The sequence below is a fragment of the Tachypleus tridentatus genome, chromosome 1, assembly GCF_004210375.1.
Source record: "Tachypleus tridentatus isolate NWPU-2018 chromosome 1, ASM421037v1, whole genome shotgun sequence".
In the NCBI taxonomy this organism is placed as follows: Eukaryota; Metazoa; Arthropoda; class Merostomata; order Xiphosura; family Limulidae; genus Tachypleus; species Tachypleus tridentatus.
The window spans coordinates 17,803,137-17,827,979 of NC_134825.1; the positions used below are offsets into that span (position 1 = coordinate 17,803,137).

A 24,843-nucleotide genomic window follows, 5' to 3' on the forward strand; every position below is an offset into this window, starting at 1 on the left:
TCACGTTTATGATAGCCTACAAACCAAGCGACTAAAGTGACTCCTTTATCAGTACATGTAGAGATAGATATGGTGCTTCAACATCCAAACTGGATAAAGTATTACAAGAATTTATCATGTCCTGGTAGTTTCAAAAGAAAATCAAGACTGATTGTTAAGTGTATTGGAATTAAATGCAAACAGTTAAGAAGTAATTTATCCAAAAGCTACGTCAGCAATTTTACAATGCCTAAATCATAACTCTACACAACATATCTTAAAGAAATACTTCCTTACGGTCATTGGGAAGATTGTAAAGTTCTAGTGATCTGCCGTTTCGGAGATAATAGTTATTTCTTAAGTATTTTTGAAGTAAATAGTTTGTGCCTGTCTTCTTTATAATGTCTTTAATTTTCTCTTAATATAGTTTTTTATAGTTTTTATCATAACTAGGAAACTGTTAGAAGAAACCTATCAGAACTTCTTTTGGAGTTTGAAAACTTTCTACCCTGAAATATTTAGGTAACTTCGTGATGTCGAGAAACCCACTTGAAGTAAAAATGTATCTCAGGATGGTTGGTATGGTATTAACACTTTTACTAAAATAAAGCATCATTTCGGTGAATACCCATACCAGTTAGGTAGCTTCTTACAGTTGTTAAGTAACGAGTTTACTTTACATTTAAGGTTATTATATATGAGTTTAATCTTGTTATCTATTTTTATATCAACTTTTCAATTGATGAAGTGTATGGTTAGACATACTTTAATTTTTTTTAAACTCATGACGTAGTTAAATTAATATGCAACAAACATACACACACTTTTCTATATATTGTTCCCCGCAAGGCCAGGTGGTTAGGGTGCTCGACTCGTAATCTAAGCCGTGGGGTCGTTATAATGTTACGATCAATCACACTATTCGTTGGTAACAGAGTAGCCCATGAGTTGGCGGTGGGGTGGTAATAAGTAGCTGACTTCCCTCTAGTCTTGCACTGCTAAATTTGGGATAGCTAGCGCAGATAGCCCTTGTATAGCTTGGCGCGAAATTAAAAAATAAACAAATTTTCTACGTGCTAAGTACTTTTCTTCTAATTTCCTGATTTCGGTCCCCTTACTGCTGCTATCAATACGATGAAAACTCCGATAAGAAGGCGGAAATTTCGCAATAAAAGGTAGTAAATTAAATAACAGTTCTTGAATATTTGTAACACACTTTACTTTTTCTGAATGTTTTAAATAACAATATTATAGCAATAATGTTTGTATGCTGCTATAGTGCTATACTCTTTACTTTTTCATGTATGTTTTAATTATTTAAAATAACTATATATATGTATGCTTAATTCTAAACAAATGCACAAATATATATAGTTATTTTAATTATTTACAATTTATTTGATTATTTAAAATAACTATATATATTTGTCGTTTGTTTAGAATTAAGCATAAAGCTACACAATAGGCTATGTGTGCTAAGCCTGATTTTTAGCGGTGTGAGTCTTGACACACCGCCATGCCATTGGAGGGTAAGTACATATATGCCTTCCGGCACTAAAGTCATAAAAACTACTTTACTCTCCAGATAATAATAACAACAAAACCTTTTTTTTTTACCCAACGTTTTGCTTTTGCAGCTTTATTGGAACTAGTGGTACAAAAAATTGTTTCTGCATTTCTTTAACAATTTTTATCTCGTGTTTAATACGTATAGTAATCTGTTCAGTAACGTGTTTGGACGAAAGTGTCTTGGTTTAGTATTGAACAAACTACTCGAATAATTGCGCAAAAACGCATAATTACATCAATAGAATTCATTAGTTATGTTTATTTTTATTCTGTACCCATATCTGTTAACAAAGAACACATGTAGAATGTTTTGAAATAGGCCTAACATATGGCATGGCAAAGTGTTTAAGGCGATTGATTCTTAATCTGAGGGTCGCGGGATCGAATCCTTATCACATCAAACATGCTCGCCCTTTCAGCTGTAGGGACGTTATATGTGACGCTCAATCACACTATTCGTTGGTAAGAAAGTAGCCTAAGAGTTGGTGGCGGATGGTAATTACTAGTTGCCTTCCCTCTAGTCTTACACTACTAAATTAGGTAAGGTTAGCGCAGATAGCTCTCGTGTAGTTTTGCGCTAAATTTAAAACTAGCGCCCTCTCTTGCTGGTATCAATCATCATACTTCAGGATTTTTCATATGTTAGTCGATGGACTACAGGATAATTTTTCTCAAATAATTAACTTATTTCCTCATTTTCTTTAGACAGTGTACTTCCAACTTCATACATTGAACTAATTACCGTTTTTTTTTTTTTTTTTAGATTTCTCATTAGCTCTGTGTTGTTCCTTTAATCTGGTTGGGTTTTGTTTTCTTGACATGTTTACAGCTGTTGATTTATTACAGTCTCAACTGTAATGGCCAGATTCCCACAACTATAACAGTTACGGTATATCTTTCTGGAATCCATTGTAAACTCTTATTCCATACGGGTATTTGCTTGCAGTTCTTGGTAATATGTCCCTCCAAACTACATTAGAACCATCTTTTATTTCGTGATTCATTTCTTCCTTGGTGTTTAATCATCTAGCTTTTGATTACTTCTTTCAACTCTTCTAGATTATCGTTACGAGGAGTTGATGTTTTAATACAGCAGAATCTAATATTCACATAAATTCTATATAGTGAATCATTAGTAATTTTTCAGAAGCTTTGATGGATTTAAGCTCCTTTTTTAAGGATGTACACCTACGTTTCTTGAGCCTAATTCTCATTTGTCATGGCATCATTAAGTTGGTCATATGTCAACAAACCCATCATTTTATGAAGAACACATGGGTAAGTTAATTAAACAATGTTCCATATGTTCTGCAAGTATGGATAAGATTTCTTCTTTCCTCCATACCCTTAATCCATAAAATTATCCTGAATACTTCTGTCTGATGAAACACCATAAATATGTTATATAAGGTGCCAATCAAAGTTTGATAGTTATTAAAACATTCAGCTGGAAGATTTTATAAAGTTTTTAAAGCTGGTACTTTTAAATGGACAGCAAGATATATAGCTTGTTGTTCATTATTCTACCTATTCACTTTGGAAATGTTTCAAACTGAGCTTGGTATAACTCCTATGGTACCTACCTATCATAGTCTGTTGGATTAATTAGTGGCCAGCTAAGCTCTGAAATTGGATTTGGTAGTGTCTGGTTGGAATAATCCAGGAAGGTCCATCAGTAATAGGTGGCACAAAAGTACAAGTATAGGTGTAGAACAAAAATAAATTTACATATTCCATGTTTTGTATTAGATGGCATTTTAATCTGGACCTGAGCTAATGCAGAAAGAAGTGTGGCTTGTTTAACCTTTGCGTTTCATAATTCATTTTCCATATGTTTGGTTTGTTCTGAATTTCGCGCAAAGCTACACGAGGGCTATCTGCGCTAGCCGTCCCTAATTTAGCACTAGAGAACTAGGGAGAAGGCAACTAGTCATCACCATCCACCACCAATTCTTGAGCTTCTCTTTTTACCAACAAATAGCCCCCCGCTAGTACAGCGGTATGTCTCCGGATTTACAACGCTAAAATCAGGGATTCGATTCCCCTCGGTGGGCTGAGCAGATAGCCCGATGTAGCTTTGCTATAAGAAAAACACACATCAACGAATAGTGGGATTGACCGTCACATTATAACGTCCCTCACAGCTGAAAAGGCGAGCATGTTTGGTGTTACGGGATTCAAACCCGTAACCCTCGGATTACAAGTCAAGTTCCTTAACCACCTGGCCATGCTAGGCCTCCCATATGTTTCATTCTGTCATCTACGTTTTTGTATACTTGAATGATGTTTTCTAATTTACTTTTGGCTCAAAGACTTTGTATTTTTTCCAACTTTTTGTTGTAATCCTTTTGTACATCCATTAAAACTTTATTGATCTTATCTTTAATCATATTTATTTTGTATTTTAATTTTTCTTCAAATAGTATATCTCTTTCTTTAAATTTTCTGTATTGTCCTTCTTGATCTTGTCTTAATAATTTAATCATATCTAGTAACACTTAAATCTCACAACCTAGTCTCATTCTTGTCATTCTCAACAGTTGAAGCTCTGTTTCAAATATATTTATTTAAAGTTCTATTTAATTTTCACGAAAATAATATCCCTCTACTGATGTCAACCGTTGTATAGTGGTACTTTATTGGTTTGTTCTTTTAAATCATCCGGTAAAAATATTTCAATTTGAAGTCCATCTAATGGTGACAAATTACTTTTATTTCTCCTTTAAAAGTTCTACGACGTTGAATACTTCTACATTTTCATAAACTGCTCTAGGTCTATGTTAACTGAAGTAGACCAAAACAGCTTACTTCTACAAACTAACCCTAACACCCAAAACACGGACTGATTCACTTTCTACCACTTCACAAGTCTTTTTTGTATTTATAATCTAGCTTCAAATATACTGAAAAAACTTGACATCACATCCTTAGAATTTCCAGGCATTCTATACCCATTAGCTAACAAGCAACTTACGTTAGATATATATATAGCTTACAACAATATTCAAATTTCCGTTTTATTTCAGTAAGAATAATGTCCCTCTTCGGATACCAATAGTGCCCTTTCATTGGTAACTTATTTTAAATTATTTGGTGAAGCATAATGCGGCATCCAATCTACGTAACAATTAAAATTACTTTTTCTCCTTTAACGTTTCTGAACAGCTAAACACTCGTGTTTATGTTATTAAAATGTTTTTATGTAAACGTATCGTTAAAGTCCGCAGTTTCCTATAGGGTCCCCTGGTGGGACAATAGTAAGTTTACGTACTTACAACGGTATACATTTGTGGACCAGTTTCAGATATGAACACAGCAGATAACTTAATGAAGCTTTGCTCGTAAGAAGATTTTAAAATAAGAACTAGAGCTTTCTCGAGCTAATACTAAATTGCAACATTAAAATTATAGTTTATAACAGCTTCTCATATTACTTCTCATAATTCTTTAAACTACTTGTAATTTATTAACTATGAGAATATTATTATTTAAGAGCATTAAATATTATTTGAAATAATTCAGGATGGTATAATCAAACATTGTTTTTCAAAGTAGTAACATGCCGTACGAATTTTTAGTTAATAAATATTTATAGAGCAATACAATAAACATTTTATAAAGGTCGTCTCCAAAATGTCCCAAAATTCCTGAATAATCATTTTCAGATTATTATAGTAAAAAATCAGTTTTTCCTAAGATCAACTTTGATATATTACGTTGTTATTATTCTGTGTAAATTATTTAAAAGTCGTAGGTAACATTAATTATTATTACCTAGAATTAACTTGACTTTGTATTATGTTCGTGAAAATATATATATAATAAAAATAAGTTTCATCACAACATTATTTCGAAACTTAAAATAATTTATAAAATTTTGGCAAGGAGAGAAAAATTATATTAAGTGAAATCGACGAGATTAAAAAAAAAAAAAGAAAGAAAGAGAGAGAAAATTAATGCCTGCGTGCGTTTAACACCAGGTTGCAATACACACTGAAATGTGTTACCCGTGAGAGGGTGTACAATCTTCCTGTTGTATTTAGGTTCAAGTTAGTTTCTGATACGTTAATTTAGTGTAATATTATGTCACACCAAACTGGTATTAATTGTAAGTAAAATATTATTGATTTTGTCTATAGTACTGTTTTACTAGTTTCTGTCTTTGCTTGCAAAATAGTAAGCATAGCATAGATTGTATTATTACAAAAGTACGATTAAATAAGCTTCGTTTTGGTACTGGCTTCAGAAGTTCAGGTAGCGTACAGTACATTGCCTCGCTGTCTATTTAAATAGTGTGTAGACATTCACAGTGACTGAGTCATGATAATGTAGGCCGGTAATCTTGTCAGTGTAACTTTTATAAGTCTCTGCAACTATACTAGTAAAACAACTGCTGGTACCTTTAAAGTCTAACTTTAGACATCTGATTACAAATATGTTGACGTATTAAAAAAAACAACAACAACAAGAAAGCAAGAAAATGGTTTAGTCTTATTAGATTTAATGGCGATATAGTATAAGTAATCATGATACTTGTAAGTACATTAGTAATGTCACAGCCGATACGAAAGTGGTTATATCTGTGAACTCTATCAATATTAACAAAAATTAACTAAACAGATTATGCAATTATCATTTCAAAAGTGTAAACTTAAGTTTTTATATTCAAGGTAAGTTCAGCTCAATCTACACCTTTTATTAACATGCATTATTGGGCTGTACTAGTTTCAGAGAATTCCACTCTTCATCGGTAACCCTGAACAGAAGTTAACCAAAGAAAGATAAGTTTGACCTATATCATATGAAAAGTACCAAACATACTGTTGGTGTGAATGTGTTTTACAGGCACTATGAGAAAAACCTAAACACTGGACAGGTGAAGTGTCATTGGCCACTATTTAGTTCTTTACATTATATTTGTGTTAATATTTTTAACTAAATGTTTTTGAAAATTATATGCCAGTTGGTTTTAAGTCTGTAGTGGGAAAGATTCTAGAATGGGATAAAAGAAGCTGTGAAAATAATTTAAATCAATATTAATACATGATTCATAAATTAAAACCATAATGAAATGCCAAAGGAAAATTTTGTTATACTAATCTTTGTTTTTAACAATAGTACTTGTTATCTAGGTGAAAAGTAGTGAACATTGTGTTCTTAGATTTTCAAAATGCTTTTTAAGAAGCACTTGACAAAATATTATCTGAGAAAAAAAAACACATCAGTAGAGACTAAGGAAAAATTGATAAATTGGATTGTAGTGGGTGATTGGATATGAGAAAGGGTCAAAGACCATGTCATTGGTCTTGTTGACTTGCATTTAAAATTTTATTGAATTACAATTTTATGAATTTGTGTCAGTAATATTAGTATCAAATTATAGGTTATAATTAAAATTTTAGTATTATTTATTAGATAATTTAAAAGTAAATATTAAAAGAACACTTACATTTTGATTTTTTGTGTATCACATTGTATGTTGAATGGAGTATTGATTCAAGTTGTATGTTTGTGGTGTTCAAAAACAAAGTTTATAGTTCATATGAATTAGGAACTGAAATTACCAATATTGACAAGTTAGAATATAAAATAAGAACCTTGTATCTTTTATACTTGTTGAGATATGGTTTATGCCCTGAATCAGAGTGGCATCTGCTCACCTCTTTCCATCTAACTAAACTAAACTACTACCGTGGCAGGGGTTCAGTTTAGAGAGAGAGAAATCAGAAGAGTTCTCTCTCCAACTGGGGTGTTCAGGAACTTTGTAGTTCCTCTTCGTCCCCTTTCGTGGATTGTTATTAAGATTAAGTGGTGATTTTTTTTATTTTTTTTTTATTATTATTATTTTAATAAATTAATTATCATTATTATTCTTGACTTTTTGGGTGGAGGATGCCTCTCTAAATGCTGCTTTGGGTGGAGGCAAAGGCAGCAGTGGAAAGAAAGGCGGGACTTGTCCCGAAAGGAAGAAGTTGGGCAGATGTGAATATGAATATAATTCATTCAAATCCAGATCAAATCAAACGGCACGATTCAGGGTCTGGCAAAAGAGTTGCCTGGGCTGGGATCTAGAAATTCAATGCCTAAAGATTTTGATGTGGGGGGAAACGGGAGTGCCCCGAGAAAACCCACTTTCACACGACAGGCACCAAAAGTTTTGCCTGTCGTGTGCCCTGTACCTGAAAAAAAATATGCTTAAATTCAGCAGGTACTCTTGTCTGATCTGAGGTCGGTGCCCCCACATTTCACCGTGTGGTTCAGTATCGAATAGCAACGGGTACCATCTGCCTACGTACCCGTCGGATGCTTTCTTTCAAACCTTTCTTTAAAAGGGCTTAAGTTACAAGAAAACCATATTACAATCGCTTCTCACAACGTGTTTGTGCTATTATAGAGTATCCTGAGAAGGTTTTAGGAGACTTAAGACCTTTCGCCGTCTAGATTCCGGTAGGAGCCCTCAAGCGTAGGGGCAAGCGTGAACTTGAACTCTCTCTTCAAAGTTCTTTCCATCTTTGAAAATGGTCCCCTTATATACGCTTCAATATGTGACGTGAATAACCAATCAAAAGCTCAGAAACTTCCCCTAGTGGCTTTCTCAGCCATATTAAATTACTAGAAAGTCAAATCATTCAAACCGTGATTTCAAGCTGGTAGGTTATGTCATTACTCTACTCAAAATTACATATTTTTTTAGACTTTATATATTACAGTGGAAGTTTATGAAACTGATATAGTAATTTCTTTTTTTGGATTATTTCAAGTGGATATGTAAAAAAAACCTAAAAAATTATTTCATTTCGCATCCTCTACATACAAAATTTGAAAAATGTTTAGCAGAAGGTCAGTTGTAGTTGGACCATTTTGTGTAAACGAATTAAGTTACAAGAAAACCATATTACAATCACTTCTCACAACGTGTTTGTGCTATTATAGAGTATCCTGAGAAGGTTTTACTTAATTTGTGCATTTAAGTTTTGTATTAAACCTTTTCTTATATATATAAAAGAATAAGAAATTGAATACTTACACATGTGCTGTAGGCCTACTTTCTTTGTTACAATGTTGGTGGTTCAGAAATTTCAGTAACTTTAATTCCATATATGCAATTTAGAATGTGTAATGTTATCATGAACATAAATAGTATGTTTTAAAACTGCTATAATATAACTGACTCTAGTGATGCTGTAAGTGGGTTAAAGTCTATTTTCTGATGGAGCCAAATACCACAAAGAGAAACAATGAAAATAGTACTAGACATTTCCAAATATGGTACCTCAGTGAGCTACCCTCATATCAAAGTTAGCAAAATAAAAATTATTTTTTGTTGATTATAAATAGTCTAGCAGAAAAGATCATATTGAATTGCTGAAAGATTTTACAATAGAAAATTAGTTGGGATATAGTGGCTTGTGTTGTTTTACTTTTATCTTGTAAGTTCCTATTACTTTGACTCCCATCTCATTCCAAACACATCATCAATTACTTAATCTGGTCCTGGTATTTATCAGTCACTTTAAGCATCTGTAAAATAGCTGCCTGCACTATTTTAAATAAAAGATTATTTCATAATTTCTGCCCTGTTGAGAAAATAAAACTGCCTCTGTTGGAAATGCAGCATTTCTAAATCTTAGATATGTATCTTTTGTTCTACAGGGTTCAGCACTAAACTTGGTGAATTAGTCTTACAATTACCTTGTCAATTTTGAACAGAGGTTCAGTCATATGAACCTTTACGAGAGATAAAAGAATTGATCCCATTCTCATGTGACAACCATTTTTTATAAAATCATAGTAGTAACCCTCAATTTTATTCAAACTTGGTACAGTCCCTGATGAAGTCATTTGAAGCTTTCTAACACAATTTCACAAACTTTATCTATTGGCATCTCTCTTTTAACTATAAACCTGTTCAATTTTCCTATTACTCTGTACATAAAATCATCCTTGTTAATTTTCAAAAGTATTTCTGTTGGTGTGGATTTCCTCTCTATCCTTAAAGCTCAGAGATATCTCTCTAATTCTGTTTAAGAACTCTTCAGGTTTCTCGTTTCTAACATCATTAGCTCTGACTTTCTCTTGAAAGATTCTATCTAACATTCCAAGCTTTAGCACTTAGCAACAAAGTTCTAGTAGCAGTATTTTGAGCACTTGTATACATATTTCCATCAGTATACTTATAAAATAATAGACATATTGTCATTAAAAGCCCAATTGTTGTTTGTTTTTTGCCTTGCACAGTTTAGTACTTGGTTCATGTTAATTACCTTTAGGGATGAAGTGTTAAAAAAAAAGTGAAAATGGAATATAAAATGCTTGTTTTATGTATGATGCATGTAAATATTTCACATAAAATTGTTCAGATTCTGTCATTTGAAATATTTTTAGTTAAATTATAATTTACACTTCTAACATTGATTGTTAAATGTACTTTAGCTAGTGAAGAGCTAAAAACTTTTTTGGGAAAGTGCAAAGATGGAAGAATCAGAGTATTCAAGGTTGGAATTGAGGACGGTAGGACATTTTGGTTTTTAAAGTTACACAGAGGTTATTGATCCAAGGTACTTTCTATATTTAGATATAAAAAAAATTATAATAAAACATAATTAGGGAATAGTTTCATAGAACTTGATAAAAGAACTAATTAGTCTGTGAGTACATTGTAACTAACTGTTAACTAGATATTTCCATGTATTTGTTTGGAAAGGTTTGTTTTCAGGAATTATGCATACCTTTTTGTTACAGTTGTATTGGAGTGGATAGGCCTTCAGCCTTATTCTTTACTTCTCATCTTGCGCAAGAAGTGAGTCCTGTCAAAATTTCCATAACTTGTTCATAACTGCTAATTATCTTTCACAGAAGTAACATCTATTATCTTGTGTTACATCATCAGTATACAATGAAATCAGTATCAGACTATAATATTCCACCAGTAGAAAGGCAACACATCCCCTTGAGCACACTGTAAACCAAAGGTTAATTTCTTTATGAGAACTGCAATGACACAGATGTATTATCATTATGGATCACATAAATTTTGTGCTTATTACTTTAAATCTTTAGCTAACATTCCAAGCATTATCCCCTCGGTGTGGATTCCTGTACGTGGTGAGGGGACCTCCCAGGGAAGGTTCTGTTCTGTCTGGTTACCTTCTCTGGGATATAAACATCCACCATGTGTTTGCCGTGCTTGGCAACCCATGAAGAGGAGGAGAGGATCCTGGTGGTTGAGGGGTCCAACTAACACACCACTTTGGCCTTCAATTCCTGTAGATGGGCAGCCTTTGGGTGGCCCCTCTTGGGTCAATTGGCTGGTCCACTTGGGCTAGAGTCAAACAAGTTCCAGTGTTGAAAATTCTCAACGGGTGTTGTGGACATTGTGCCTGATGCTGGTGTTTGGGTATAGTGCTCACGAAACCCTGGCGTTACTGCATTGTTCTTGCATGACATTGTAGTGCATCCCCTCGTAGGGCTCCATGGTGGGTGGGGTCAGTGGGTACTGAAATTTTTCTTTTTTCCTATGGATCCTCCTTCAAAAAAATTTAAATAAAATAGTGAAAAAACACTCAATTGGTAAGCGACCATGTCTTGAAGACTCTGAGCAGCAATCTTCAACATCTGTAACACACGTACCTCATTTTTGTATATTACATTCTCTTTCAGAAAAACCTTTAGGGCAATTGTCACCCTTTTTTATTCAGAAGGGACTAGAAGGTCTTCCTGGCTCTCCCAAGTCAGTAAAGTAGCTTAGATCTGGAGACATATTAGTTGAAACATCCACAACCCACCACAGTGAACTCCTCTTGAACGGCAATTGGGGATATACCTATTGAGGTTACCCCTCATGCTACCTTGAATTCATCACGAGGAGTTATTGTTGAGAGAGAGTTGAAGAATGTCCCCGAGTCAGAGATTCTCGCTGGTCTCTCCACTTAAGGAGTTTCTGCAGTGAGGCATCTCCACTCGCAAAGATGGAGTTACATTGCCAACAAATACCCTCGTTTTGACATTTACATCATCACATGCACCTGCCACCATCAAGGCAGGTTATCTGATTTGCAGGGTATGGCCATACATTCCAAACCCTCTCCGATGTTTCCACTGTCAGAGGTTCAGCCACTCAAAGATATCATGTGGTTCCCTAACGTGTGCTCGTTGTGGTGGCAAAGACCACGATGCCTATGAATGTGACAGGGACCCACATTGCATCAACCGCAATGGTTCTCACCCTTCCTACTTTCGTTCTCGCCCAAAATGGTTGGAGGAAAAGAGGTGCAGCGTTTGAAAACGACTCATAACATTAGTTATCCTGAGGCTCGGAAATTGCTGCCTGCCACTCCATCTCGGACATATGCTGCTGCACTTCATTCCACAACTACAGTGGGAGTGTAGACAGATGTCTCTATGCCTGCAAGCGAATTGTTTTCAAAACAAATGAAAAGCCTTTTGACCTCCATCGTAAAAAAAGTTGATGAATCGACTTCCACACCCATCTCTGTTCCTCCCATACATTCCAACAAACCTCAAGATCCACATCCTTCAGTTTCAAATACAGGCATTTCTTCTGATATATCTTTATCTCCCACCCCATGAGGCAAAACAATCGTTCGTTCGCGTCCTCAGTCACTGGAATCCCTTCCAATAACAAAGATCTGCCCAACCAACCCAGGGCAGGATCCATGGAGGTTGATAGACCTCCTCCGACTAAGGACAGTAAGGAAAAAAGACGTGGTCGTAAACAGAAGGGTTCTCCAGCCAATTCACCTACCCATCATTAAAAATGGCCACCTTGATACAATGGAACTGTTCACTGATTTCTTCCTACCATCCTGTATGTCTTTCCTTACAAGAAACATTTCTAAAACCTGCTGATACAGTTACCATTCGGCAGTTTTCTCTGTACAGAAATGACAGGCTGTGTGATGGAGGGGTGGTACTATTGGTTGATCAGCATGTGTTCACCCTGTCTTTGTCACTCAACACACCCTTGGAGGCCTTAGCCATCCGTGTTTCCTTAGGTCATACCATCACTGTTTGTTCTCTCTATCTGTCACCTGGAGGGACATATGATCAATCAGACCTTGATGCTCTCGTTGAACAGTTGCCGTCTCCCTTTCTACTCTTGGGGAACTTTAATGGACATCATCCCCTCTGGGGAAGTGCTGTTATCGATGGGAGGGGTCACTCTGTAGAGCGTATGCTCTCTGATTACACTCTTTTCAATACTGGTTCTTCCACTTATTTTCATGCACCCAGTCAGTCCTTTACTGCTATTGATCTCTCAGTTTGCTCCCCTTCATTATTCTCCCATTTTTCATGGAGGGTTGACAATTATCCTTTAGGCAGTGATCATTTTCCTATACTTTTGAGAGAGACTGGCCATGGTCGATGCCACCCTACCCACGTGCCCCAGTGGAAGCTGGATCAGGCATACTGGTCCACTTTCACTGCTCTCACAGAACTTGATCCTGCCATCGTGAATCAGCCATCAATAGATGACTGTATGGTAACGGTAACTGGCTGTATTATACAAGCAGCTGCTCAGTGTATTCCTAAAACCTCGACACGTTTTCCACGATATCTTTGTCCATGGTGGAATCCTGCTTGCCACTTAGCAGGGAAGGCTCAAAAACGGGCCTGGGATACTTTCTGTAGATATCCCACACTTTCGAACCGTGTAAACTTTCCAGCGGGCCGTGCACATGCTAGGTGGGTAAGACGTCAAAGCCAGAAGGAATCTTGGATTAAGTTCACAACTAGCATATCTTCTATCACCAGTTCCAAGGTCATATGGGACAGGATTCGAAAGGTCAGTGGGCACTAGAATTCTTTCTCCCTCTCGATCTTACCCTCTGATGGTCAGGAGGTGGCTGATGTTCAGAGCATTGCTGATACTCCAGGTGAAAGCTTTTGCAGGGTATCTAGCACTTCTGCTTGTTCCTCCACCTTCTTGGCCATCAAGACTCGGGCAGAGCGTTCACCTCTTTTCTTTTGAACTGACTGTCTCTTTGACTATAATTGTCCCTTTACACTGGTGGAACTGAAAATGGCCCTTCATCGGTCTGGCAGTACATCTGTTGGACCTGATGATGTACACTATGACATGCTGCACTATCTATCTCCTGCTTCTCTTGATGTCCTTCTAACATGATACTCTAGGTGAAAGCTTTTGCAGGGTATCTAGCACTTCTGCCTGTTCCTCCACCTTCTTGGCCATCAAGACTCGGGCAGAGCGTTCACCTCTTTCCTTTCGAACTGACTGTCTCTTTGACTATAATTGTCCCTTTACACTGGTGGAACTGAAAATGGCCCTTCATCGGTCTGGCAGTACATCTGTTAGACCTGATGATGTACACTATGACATGCTGCACTATCTATCTCCTGCTTCTCTTGATGTCCTTCTAATTGTCTTTAACCGGATCTGGCAGGAGAATGTTTTTCCTGATGCCTGGCACCAGGCTGTTATTTTACCTTTCTCTAAGCCAGGGAAAGATCCCAAGATTCCTTCAAACTACCGTCCAATTGCTTTGTCGAGCTGTCTCTGTAAGACATTAGAAAGGATGGTTAATGCTCGTCTTGTTTGGTTCCTTGAATCAAACAACCTCTTCTTGTCCACCCAGTGTGGGTTCCGATGACAGCACTCCACCACAGACCACCTAATTCGGCTTGAAACATCAATCAGAGAAGCCTTTCTCAAATGCCAACATCTTGTATCAATATTCTTTGACATAGAGAAGGCTTACAACACAACATGGAGGTATGGCATTTTGCGAGACCTCCATACATATGGGTTACGTGGCCATTTACCCATGTTTATTAAAAAAATTTTAATGCACAGGAGATCCCAAGTTCGTGTGGGTTTGACACTTTCCGTTCTTTCGTACAGGAACTTGGAGTCCCTCAGTGCTGTGTTTTGAGTGTCGCACTCTTCAGTATAAAGATAAATGCCATCACTGAACAACTCCCTCTCACTATTGCGAATGGGCTCTATGTCGACGACTTTCACTTCTCATGTCAGTTGTCGAACATGAGATATATTGAGCGGCAACTACAAACTGCCCTCAATCATGTACTGAAGTGGACTATGGCGAACGGCTTTAATTTCTCTCTCTCTAAAACCGTTTGCATGCACTTTTGCCACCAACTGGGTATTCACCCTGATCCTGAACTTCATATCGGTGAAGTTTCACTGCCAGTGGTCACTGAGACCAAGTTCTTGGGGCTTATCTTTGACCGAAAGCAGACCTTTATAACACACTTAAAGTAACTATGGGTCAAATGCACAAGAGCAGTGAACATCCTCCATGTCCTTTCTACTACCAGTTGGGGAGCATATCGATGTTCTCTGTTAAAGGTATATCGTGCTCTTATTTGATCAAAACTCGACTATGGATCAATGGTCTATGGCTCTGCCAGAACCTCGGTCTTAAAGATGCTAGACCCCATTCATCACCAAGAACTTCGACTCTGCACTGGGGCTTTCTGCACCTCTCCAGTTCAAAGCTTATACATTGAATCTCATGAACCTTCTCTGCACCTTCGCCGTTTGCAACTATTTTTACTATATTCTTCGAAACTTCGTTCCTTACCAAAGCATCCCACCTGGGGATGTGTTTTCTTTCCTCAGTGGACTGTACTTTTTCAGAACAGACGATCTACTATTGCTCCATTTGGCCTTCGCATCCAGGCGCAATTGGATGACTTGGGTCTGTTCTAAGATAACATTGCAGATTCCACAGGTCAGCCCATCCCACCATGGCTTATTACAGCCCCCAAATGTGACCTTTCTTTCAGTCATCTGAAAAAGGCTGATACTCCAGATTGGAAGTTGAACCATCTGTTTTTACATATATATATATATATATCTCTACTGATTCTGATACATCTTCATAATAATATTATGAGTTAAACAGCCTAAGTTTCCAGAATACAGTTGATTGTATTGCTATTTTCATATTAACAACATTGTTCAATAACAGATGGTCAAATCAAACACACATTAACATTCATATCCTTTAGTCTTTAAAATTTATGTATGATCTATTTATTTTAGCTAATTCTGTAAATTATTTTATGATCATTTCCAGTATTATTTATACATAGTTTTTTTCCAAGTGGGAAGGGAAATTGGTGTCTAAACACTGTGCTGTTAAAATAATATTTAAAAGGTGTTTGGGTGTAAATAATAAAACCTTTATGTAACACATTTTAATATAAAGTAATAATTCCATAAATCCAGGAAGACATACATTGTATGTCATATGTTTTTTATTAAAATAATCATTTTTAACAAGTGTATATTGTGATTTACTAAACTTTTTAAGTCTTATTTTTTAGTATTTTCATTGAACTATATTATATTTGTGTAACTTACGTGTTATGTCTGTACAATTTAATTTCTTTTTGTAGAACAACTGACTCTGCAAGGTTTTAAGGAACCACGAGGGTCTTGGGAGGAAGGTAAAACACATATAAATATGAATGAACATTTGTTCATTTTGAATCATTTTAAGTATCCTTACAATTTGGTGTGTGTCAGTTAACCAAAATCACTGTATTTCACTGTTATTAAAATGTTTTGATAATATTCTATAATGCTTTCTCTTTCATGTAGGTTGCATTTCAATTATATTAAAAAGATATTTTATAATAGTGTTAACTATAGTTTGTAATATTTTGGTATTACATTGGTAAAAAAATGTCATTGTAGAAGATTTCAAAGAAAACTTATTGGAATATAAAATGTCAGCCAAGCATGTGGGAAAAAAAAATCCTATGATCTGTGAGATCATTAACCAAACTGTTGAGAATCAACTCTCTCGTTGACATGTAATACATCTGCAGTATGTACTTCAGTAAGCCTAAATAGGCTTTAAGAACTGATATTAATCCTGGTAAAATTGCATTTTGAAACTATTCTCTTGTCTTCATTATTCAGTTTTACATCTGATATGTTGGAAAATAATTAATTGTCTAACCAGACTGAAAACTTTCTAGATGAACTAATGTTATTGAATAACATACAACAACTAGCCTTAAGGTTGACTCTTGTAACTATACATGATTGAAAACGTTCAAAGGTAAGAAAACTGTATTTAAACTCTACCATCATTTTGGTTTGTTACATCAACACACTACATTTCATTGTAACTGATGTATTAAATTTAGCAAGGTGAAGGAGGTTGTATTGTTAATTATTCTGGTTATTTATCACCAGTTGTATTTTTGTATAAAATCAATGTTTAATTTATTCATAATAAAAATTAAGAATTAAAGAAAAAAATATTATTATATTTTTGATACTACTTTTTTTGTTTTGTTATTGTTGTACTCAACATTTTTAGCTTCAACGATTAGCCTGATGCAAGTCCAAGAACAAAATTTTGTGAAGGTAGTGAGGGTTAGGGTTTGTTTGGTTAATAGTGAGATTAATTACTAATCCTTACAAAAATTTCAGTTCTTTTACTTAGCATTTAAACCTCTATTTGGATGATCAGGCTGAAGAATGAACAGACATGGTAAAGATGTTTTGAACTCGGTGATTTTTTTTTATCTATGAATAGCCACTTGGTAAAAGATTTTTTTTTACAGTTAGTAAACTACTATTCTGGGTAAGGTAAATAGTTTTAAGCAAAGATTTTGACCAATGTTTTTTTCTTTAAACATCTTTACAAAGATAACTTATCAGTGTTACTAGGTGCTTAAAAGATTCAGGACTCAGGCCCATAAGCAGGGGAACTTTCAGTATGATATCAATCTATGTTTTTTTATGTGGATATTTTAAGACACCAACTGAGATGTCAGAACACTGTCAAACAGAATTGTCATGGACACCATCTTGCAGTATCTGGCAATGCGTCTGTAAATGATTTTGATAATAAAAATCTAATCTGATATTGTATTTGTGTATGACAGATTACGAGTCCTTTGTATGCCAATTTATTGAAGAAAGACAGCCATGTTATCTGTTCTATAGACTGGACAGCCAAATGGATACAGGATGTGACTGGGTGCTTATTAGCTGGTCTCCTGACAACTCACCAGTATGTATATATTTTTTTTATTTTCTTTCATTTCATTATAAATATGCATATCTCTGAAAACCATTAAACTTTGACCGTTCATCTGATTGGCTAAAAACTTATTCAAGTATAGTTTAGCACCTTTTGATTGAAAAGAAACTAACATCTAAAGGTGCTTTTGTTCTGATAAATTTTGCAGCCATTTTCTTTGGTGTTTTGTAATTTTGGTTCTTGAATGTTCTACATTCCACCAACCTGAATTTACCATGTGTTGTATATTTACAAAATATGACAAGTTTATAGTAATGTAAGTCTGCCATATATTAAACAATCAGACTTTGTAATAAAACCCATCTGCCATTTGTTTGCCCAATTCACTAAATTGTCTAAATCCTTTTGTAAAGCAGCAACATCCTCTTCACAGCCAACAGCACTAAGATCTTAATATCATCAGTAAATGTAAGTAATTTGTTGATCATCCTTCATTTACTATGCTTCTTCTGCATCTTTCAAATGCAGGCTTTAAAGCCTCAATTATTAGTTGTGGAATCTCAGTATTTGTGACATATTTTGCTATAAATATGTCCTGTACTGTCTTTTATAGTATATTGTTGCATGTGAAACTATTTGGGTTATGTTTTCTTCATATTAACTTTCTGGCTTGTGCATATTCATTAAGGATTCTCTTCCATTTGTCTTTTGAATTTGACATTTAACATTTTAAATAACTGTTCTATCTAATAATAACAAACTTTTCTAAAAGGCTTTTCTTAACACATTTATCATCACTTCAGTACCTCCTTATAAATCCAAGAAGGGAAATATTTTCAGCATTGGAACAGTCATAATTATGCACCAGTTAAATTTTATTTATTTATCCAACTAATTGAATTATTACCTTGTCTGTCATTTCTATCTCAGTCTTCTAGGGCTTTTCTCTTATTTTTTACAGCCTTATTTATATACTGATGTTATCAAATTGTTTATAAAGGTCATAGAAATTACTTTCATTTTCTGAGTCTTGGGCTTTTTATCCCTATATGAATGTATTTTCTTCAATTTCCTTGTGACTTTTGTTATGTTCCATGTACTGGTTTCTGAGAATATGCTTTTCTATGATTTTGACTATGCAATAACATCATCAACTCTTTATTTCATCATCTTTCTTTCAATTTTCACTAATCATCCTCTCAAAACCATGGTAGCCAGTTTGCTTTATGTGAACAATTTTTTTGATTCACAGATGCACATCACAAATCTCTTTTCTCATGAACAGAGCTAATAAAATGTCACCAACCACATTTATTTTGTACTTTAAGATTTCATCTAAAGATTTAGTACAAAGTACTCCTTTGTTTAATGATGTGGTTTTGGTTAATGTTAATCTTTTTACAATCCTTTTTGGCTCTCGGAGATAATCCATAGTCATATTTAGACCTCTTCCTTTTTTTCTATTTTCTTAAACTATTTTCTTTGTTTGGCCCAATATCGCTGTTTCATCTGTCTACTGTAATTGTAATACAGTTTATGGATATTTTATTTCTCGGTCAAGCTGCTCCTTAGTGTTATTGTACTCTGTCAGAAGAAAGGTCTGTGTCTGACACAATTCTTGGAACCACTTGTCCATTGTTGACCTTGTTTGATATAATTATCATTATTATTTCCTGTTCAGTACGTAATTCATTATTTTTCCTAGTTTTAGATTTTGTGAAAAAACTAAACCTGTTAATAAACCCCTCGGTGTGGATTCCTGAACGTGGTGAGGGGACCTCCCAGAGAAGGTTCTGTTCTTTCAGTTTATCTCCTCTGGGATCTAAACATCCACCCACGTGTTTGCCATATGTGGCAACCCGTGAAGGGGAGGAAAGGATCCTGGTGGTTGAGGGGTCCAACCCTAACACACCACTTTGGCCTTGAATTCCTGTAGACAGGCGGCATTGGGGGAGCCCCCCTTGGGTCATTCAGCTGGTTCACTTGGGCTTGGGCCAACCAAGCACCAGTGTTGGATGCTCCCAACAGGTGTTGTGGACATTATATCTGATGCTGGTGGTTTGGGTATAGTGCTCACAAAACCCTGACATTGCTGCAGTGTTCTTGTTTGACATTGTAGTGTGTCCCCTCGTAGGGCTCCATGTTGGGTGGTGTCAGTGGGCACCGAAATTTTCCTTTCTTTATTATGGATACTCCAATTAAATATCTTAATAAAATAGTGAAAAAAACAATCTATATGTAAGCGACCATGCCTTGAAGGTTCTGAGCAGCAATCCTTACCATCTGTACCACCTGTTGTACCTCATTTTCTTATATTGCACTCACTTTAGGACATATCTCTCCCTTTTTCATTCAGAAGGGACTAGAGGGACTTGCTGGCTATCTAAAGTCAGTAAAAAAAACTTCGATCTGGTGACATTGGTGGAAACATTCACATCTCAACACAGTGAACTCCTGTTGCATTCAAAGACAATTGGAAATGTACCTATAGAGGTTACACCTCATGCTACTTTGAATTCATTATGAGGAGTTATTGTTGAGAGGATTTGAAGAACATCTCTGAGTTGGATATTTTTGCTGGTTTTTCCACCCAAGGAGTTTCTGCAGTGAGGTATATCTCCACTTGCAAAGATGGAATTATGGTGCCGACCAATGTCCTCATTCTGACATTTATGTCCCCACATCTGCCTCCCACCATCAAGGCAGGTTATCTTAATTGCAGAGTATGGCCATACATTCCAAACCCTCTCCAATGTTTCCAGTGTCAATGGTTTGGTCACTTGAAGATGTCATGTTGTGGCTCCTTGACTTGTGTTCATTGCAGTGGCAAGGACCATGATGCCTATGAGTGTGAAATGTACCCTCATTGCATCAGTTGCAATGGCTGTCACCTGTCCTACTTTTGTTCTTGCCCTAAATGGTTGAAAGAAAAAGAGGTGCAATGTTTGAAAATGATTCATAACATTACCTATCCTAAGGCTTGAAAATTGATGTCTGCCACCTTATCTCGGATATATGCTGCTGCATTTCCTTACACAGCTACTGTGGGAGTGTAGACAGATTTCTCTGTGCCTCCAAAAAAAAATCATTCTCCAAACAAATGAAAAGTCTTTTCATAGTTAAAAGAGTTGATGAATCAGCTTCGACACCTATCTCTGTCCCTTATGTACATTCCACTAAACCCCAAGATCCACATCCTTTGGTTCCAGGTACAGGCATTTCCTTGGATACATCTTCTTCTCTCACCCCAAAATGCAAAACAATCATTCATTTGCATCCTCAGTCTCTGGAATCCCCTTCCAACAGCAAAGTCCTGCCCAATTGACCCAGGGCAGGATCCATGGAGGTTGATAGACCTCCCTCGAATAAGGAAAGTAAGGAAAAAAGACATGGTCTTATACAGAAGAGTTCTCCACCCAATTTGCCTACATGGAAATAAAAATGGCCACCCTGATACAATGGAACTGTAGAGGCTTACATTCTAATCTGGATAACATCAAAACACTGATTGCTTCCTACCATCCTGTTTGTCTCTCTTTACAGGAATCAGTTCTGAAACCTGCTGATACAGTCACCTCTTGGCAGCTTTCTTTATACAGAAATGACAGGCTGTGTGATGGACGAGTGCATGGAGGGGTGGCACTGTTGGTTGCTCAGCATGTGTTCACCCTGTCTTTGTCACTCAACACACCCTTGGAGGCCTTAGCCAATCATGTTTCCTTAGGTCATACCATCACAGTTTGTTGTCTCTATCTTTTACCTGGAGGGACATGTGATCAATCAGACCTTGGTGCTCTCATTGAACATTTGCTGTCTCCCTTTTTCATCCTGGGAAACGTGAATGAACATCATCCCCTCTGGGGAAGTGCTGGTATTCATAGGAGGGATTACTCTGCATAGCGTATGCTCTCTGATCACAACCTTTCTCTTTTTCAGTACTGGTTCTTCTACTTATTTTCACGTACCTAGTCAGTCCTTTACTGCTATTGATCTCTGTTTGCTCTCCTTCATTATTCTCCTATTTTTCATGGAGGGTTAACAATTATCCACAAGGCAGTGATCATTTTCGTATAATATTGAGAGACTGGCTATGGTCAATGCCACCCAACCCATGTGCCCTGGTGGAAGTTGGATCAAGCAAACTGGCCTTCTTTCAGTGCTCTTGCAGAACTAATCCTGCCATTGTCTGTAAGCCATCAATAGATGACTGTGTGGCAGCAGTAATTGACTGTATTCCTAAAACCTAAACACGTTTTCCACTATATCCTGGTCCATGATGAAATCCTGCCTGTCACATGGCATGGAAGGCTCAAAAACGAGCCTGGGATACTTTCTTCAGATATTCCACACTCTTGAACCGCATCGCTTTCTAGCAGGCCCATGCACGTGCTTGATGGGTAAGACACCAAAGCCAGAAGGAATCTTGGATTAAGTTCGCAACAAGCATATCCTCTACCACCAGTTCCAAAGTCATTTGGGACAAGATTCGAAAGGTCAGTGGCAATATTACTGTCCCCCTCTTGATCTTTCTCTCTGATGGCCAGGAAGTAACTGATACCCAGAGCATTGCCAATACGCTAGGTGAAAGCTTTTGCTGGGTATCTAGTACTTCTGCTTCTTCTTCCACCTTCTTAGCCATCAAGACTCAGACAGAGCAGTCACCTTTTTCCTTTCAAGCTGATTGTCTCTATGACTATAATCGTCCCTTTACACTAGTGGAACTCAAACTGGCCCTTCATCAGTCTGGCAGTACATTGGTTGGACCTGATGATATACACTATGAGATGCTGCACTACCTATCTCCTGCTTCTCTTGCTATATTTCTGATTGTTTTTTAACAGTATCTGGCAGGAGAATGTTTTTCGTGATGGCTGGTGCCAGGCTATTGTCCTGCCTTTCACCAAGCCTGGTAAGGATCTCACGATTCCTTCAAACTACTGTCCAGTTGCTTTGACGAGCTGTCTCTGTAAGACCTTAGAGAGGATAGTTACTGCTTGTCTTGTTTGGTTCCTCGAATCAAACAACTTCCTCTTGCCCACCCAGTGTGGGTTTTGACAACAGCACTCCACCATGGACCACCATATTCGACTTGAACGTCAATCACAGAAGCCTTTCTCAATTGATAATATCTCTTGTCAATATTTTTTGATATGAGAAGGCTTATGATACAACATGGAGGTATGGCATTTTGCGAGATCTCCATATATGGGTTACGTGGTCATTTGCCCATTTTAATTAAAAAATCTTTTAATGGACAAGAGATTCCAAGTTTGTGTGGGTTCGACACTTTCCCATTCTTTTCTACAGGAACTTTGAGTTCCTTAGGGCTGTGTCCTGAGTGTCACATTTTTCAATGTAAAAATGAATGCCATCACTGAACAACCCCCTCTAACTATTGCAAACTGGCTCTATGTTGACGACTTTCACATCTCATGCCAGTCATCAAGCATGAGGTATGTTGAGCGGCAGCTACAGAATTCCCTCAGTTGTCTACCAAAGTGGACCACAGCAAATGGCTTTACCTTCTTTCTCTCTAAAACCATTTGCATGCACTTTTGCTGCCAATGGGGTATTCACCCTGATCCTGAACTCCGTATCAGTGAAGTTGTGCTGCCTGTTGTCTCTGAGACTAAGTTCTTGGGGCTGATCTTTGACTGTTAGCTAACCTTTATACCACACATCAAGCAGCTATGAGTCAAATGTATAAGAGCACTGAACATCCTCTGTGTGCTCTCTACCACCACTTTGGGAGCGGATCAACGTTCTGTGCTAAAGATATATTGTGCTCTTATTCGATCAAAACTCAACTATGGATCACTGGTCTAAGGCTCTGCCAGACCATTGGCCATAAAGATGCTGACCCTATTCATCATCAAGGATTTTGATTCTGCAAGCACTTCTCCAGTTCAGAGCTTATACATAGAGTCTCATGAACCTTCTTTGTACTTTTGCAGTTTGCAACTGTCTTTGAAACTTTGTTCCTTTCCAAAACATCCCACCTGGGGTTGTGTTTTCCTTCCTCGATGGACCATGCTTTTTCAGACCAGATGGTCTGCCATTGCTCCTTTTGGCCTTTGAATCCAAGCACAGTTAAATGAATTGTGTCTGTCTTTGGATAACATTGCTGTATCCACAGGTCAGCCCATCCCACCATGAATTTTTACAGTCCCCAATTGTGACCTATCTTTAAGTCATCTGAGAAAAGTCGACACTCCTGATTGAAAATACTGTCTGCTATTTGCTGAACATCTTCTGAACCATCCTTCCATTCCTATTTATACAGGTGGTTCAAAATCAGGTGCCTGTGTGGGCTCTGCCATGGTTTGTTGTGGTTTGGTGGTTGTGCACAGAATCCCCTCTACAGCTTCTGTGTTTACTGCTGAACTGCATGCCATTTCTCTTACCCTGGATCACATGGAAGCAAAGTAGTACTTGAAGTGCACAATTTATACTGACTTGCTTAGTTCTCTACTGACCCTGGAATCCTTTCACATTTGTTCACTCACTGTTCTTGCCAATGTTCAAAAGTAACTGGCCCATTTTTCTTTAACATCTACTTCTATCCAGTTTTTCTGGATACTGGGCCATGTTGGTATTCATAGGAATGAGCTCACTGACACTGCAGCTAAGTCTAATTGCTCTGGCACTATCACTGCTGTACCTGTTTCATGCATGGACTATGGTCCTGTATTCAATGCTAGGCTCTGTGCCAGCTGGCAGTCAACTTGGAGTGAGCAATGCGAAAACAAGCTTTTCCAAATAAAGCCCTATATTGGACTTTGGCCATCTTCTTCCTGTAAGGATTACAAAGAGGAAGTTGTTGTAACTAGACTACACATTGGTCAGTTTTTTAGGTCATCGTTTTCTTTTATCTGAAACTGATGCACCAGTATGTAGTTTGTGTAACACTCAGATTGCAATAAGCCACAATTTACTTTCTTGTCATTGTTATGATTCACAACAATGGCACCATTTTAAGGATGTTCTGTCTCAGAGTTTGTCCATAACGTTAGACAGTGTTATTGGTGATGGTGACACTGTCCATCTTGGTAGTGTTTTTAGTTTTTTAAAGGCCATTAATCTTTTTAATGCCATTTAAGTTTTTTAATATATACTTTACACATTTTAATGTGGCTCCCTTTACAAATCAGTTTATCTTGTTCAATTTGAAATTAGAAACTGACTGTAACATTAGTAACTCGACCAGGACTGAAAGACCAACTTCAGATGACTGACGATGGTTTTTGTGCTTACCTGTTGGTCTTCCTGGCGAATTATGATTATT

At 36.7% G+C, this 24,843-nt stretch overlaps 1 protein-coding gene across 2 annotated transcripts in view; it reads left to right on the top strand.

The window, feature by feature from the left end:
* Positions 1-5,515: 5,515 nt before the first annotated feature.
* LOC143244059 (twinfilin-1-like) overlaps positions 5,516-24,843 on the top strand; it is a 40,784-nt gene continuing 21,456 nt past the window's right edge. Inside the window, exons 1-4 of one of the 2 annotated variants that reach the window (XM_076488083.1) lie at positions 5,516-5,656; positions 9,982-10,059; positions 15,955-16,005; positions 17,461-17,588. In XM_076488083.1, the coding sequence (XP_076344198.1) occupies positions 5,632-5,656; positions 9,982-10,059; positions 15,955-16,005; positions 17,461-17,588 (282 nt within the window). In that variant the 5' untranslated portion in view covers positions 5,516-5,631. The remainder of the gene's footprint in view (positions 5,657-9,981; positions 10,060-15,954; positions 16,006-17,460; positions 17,589-24,843) is intronic. The other variant, XM_076488090.1, reaches the window with a different exon arrangement.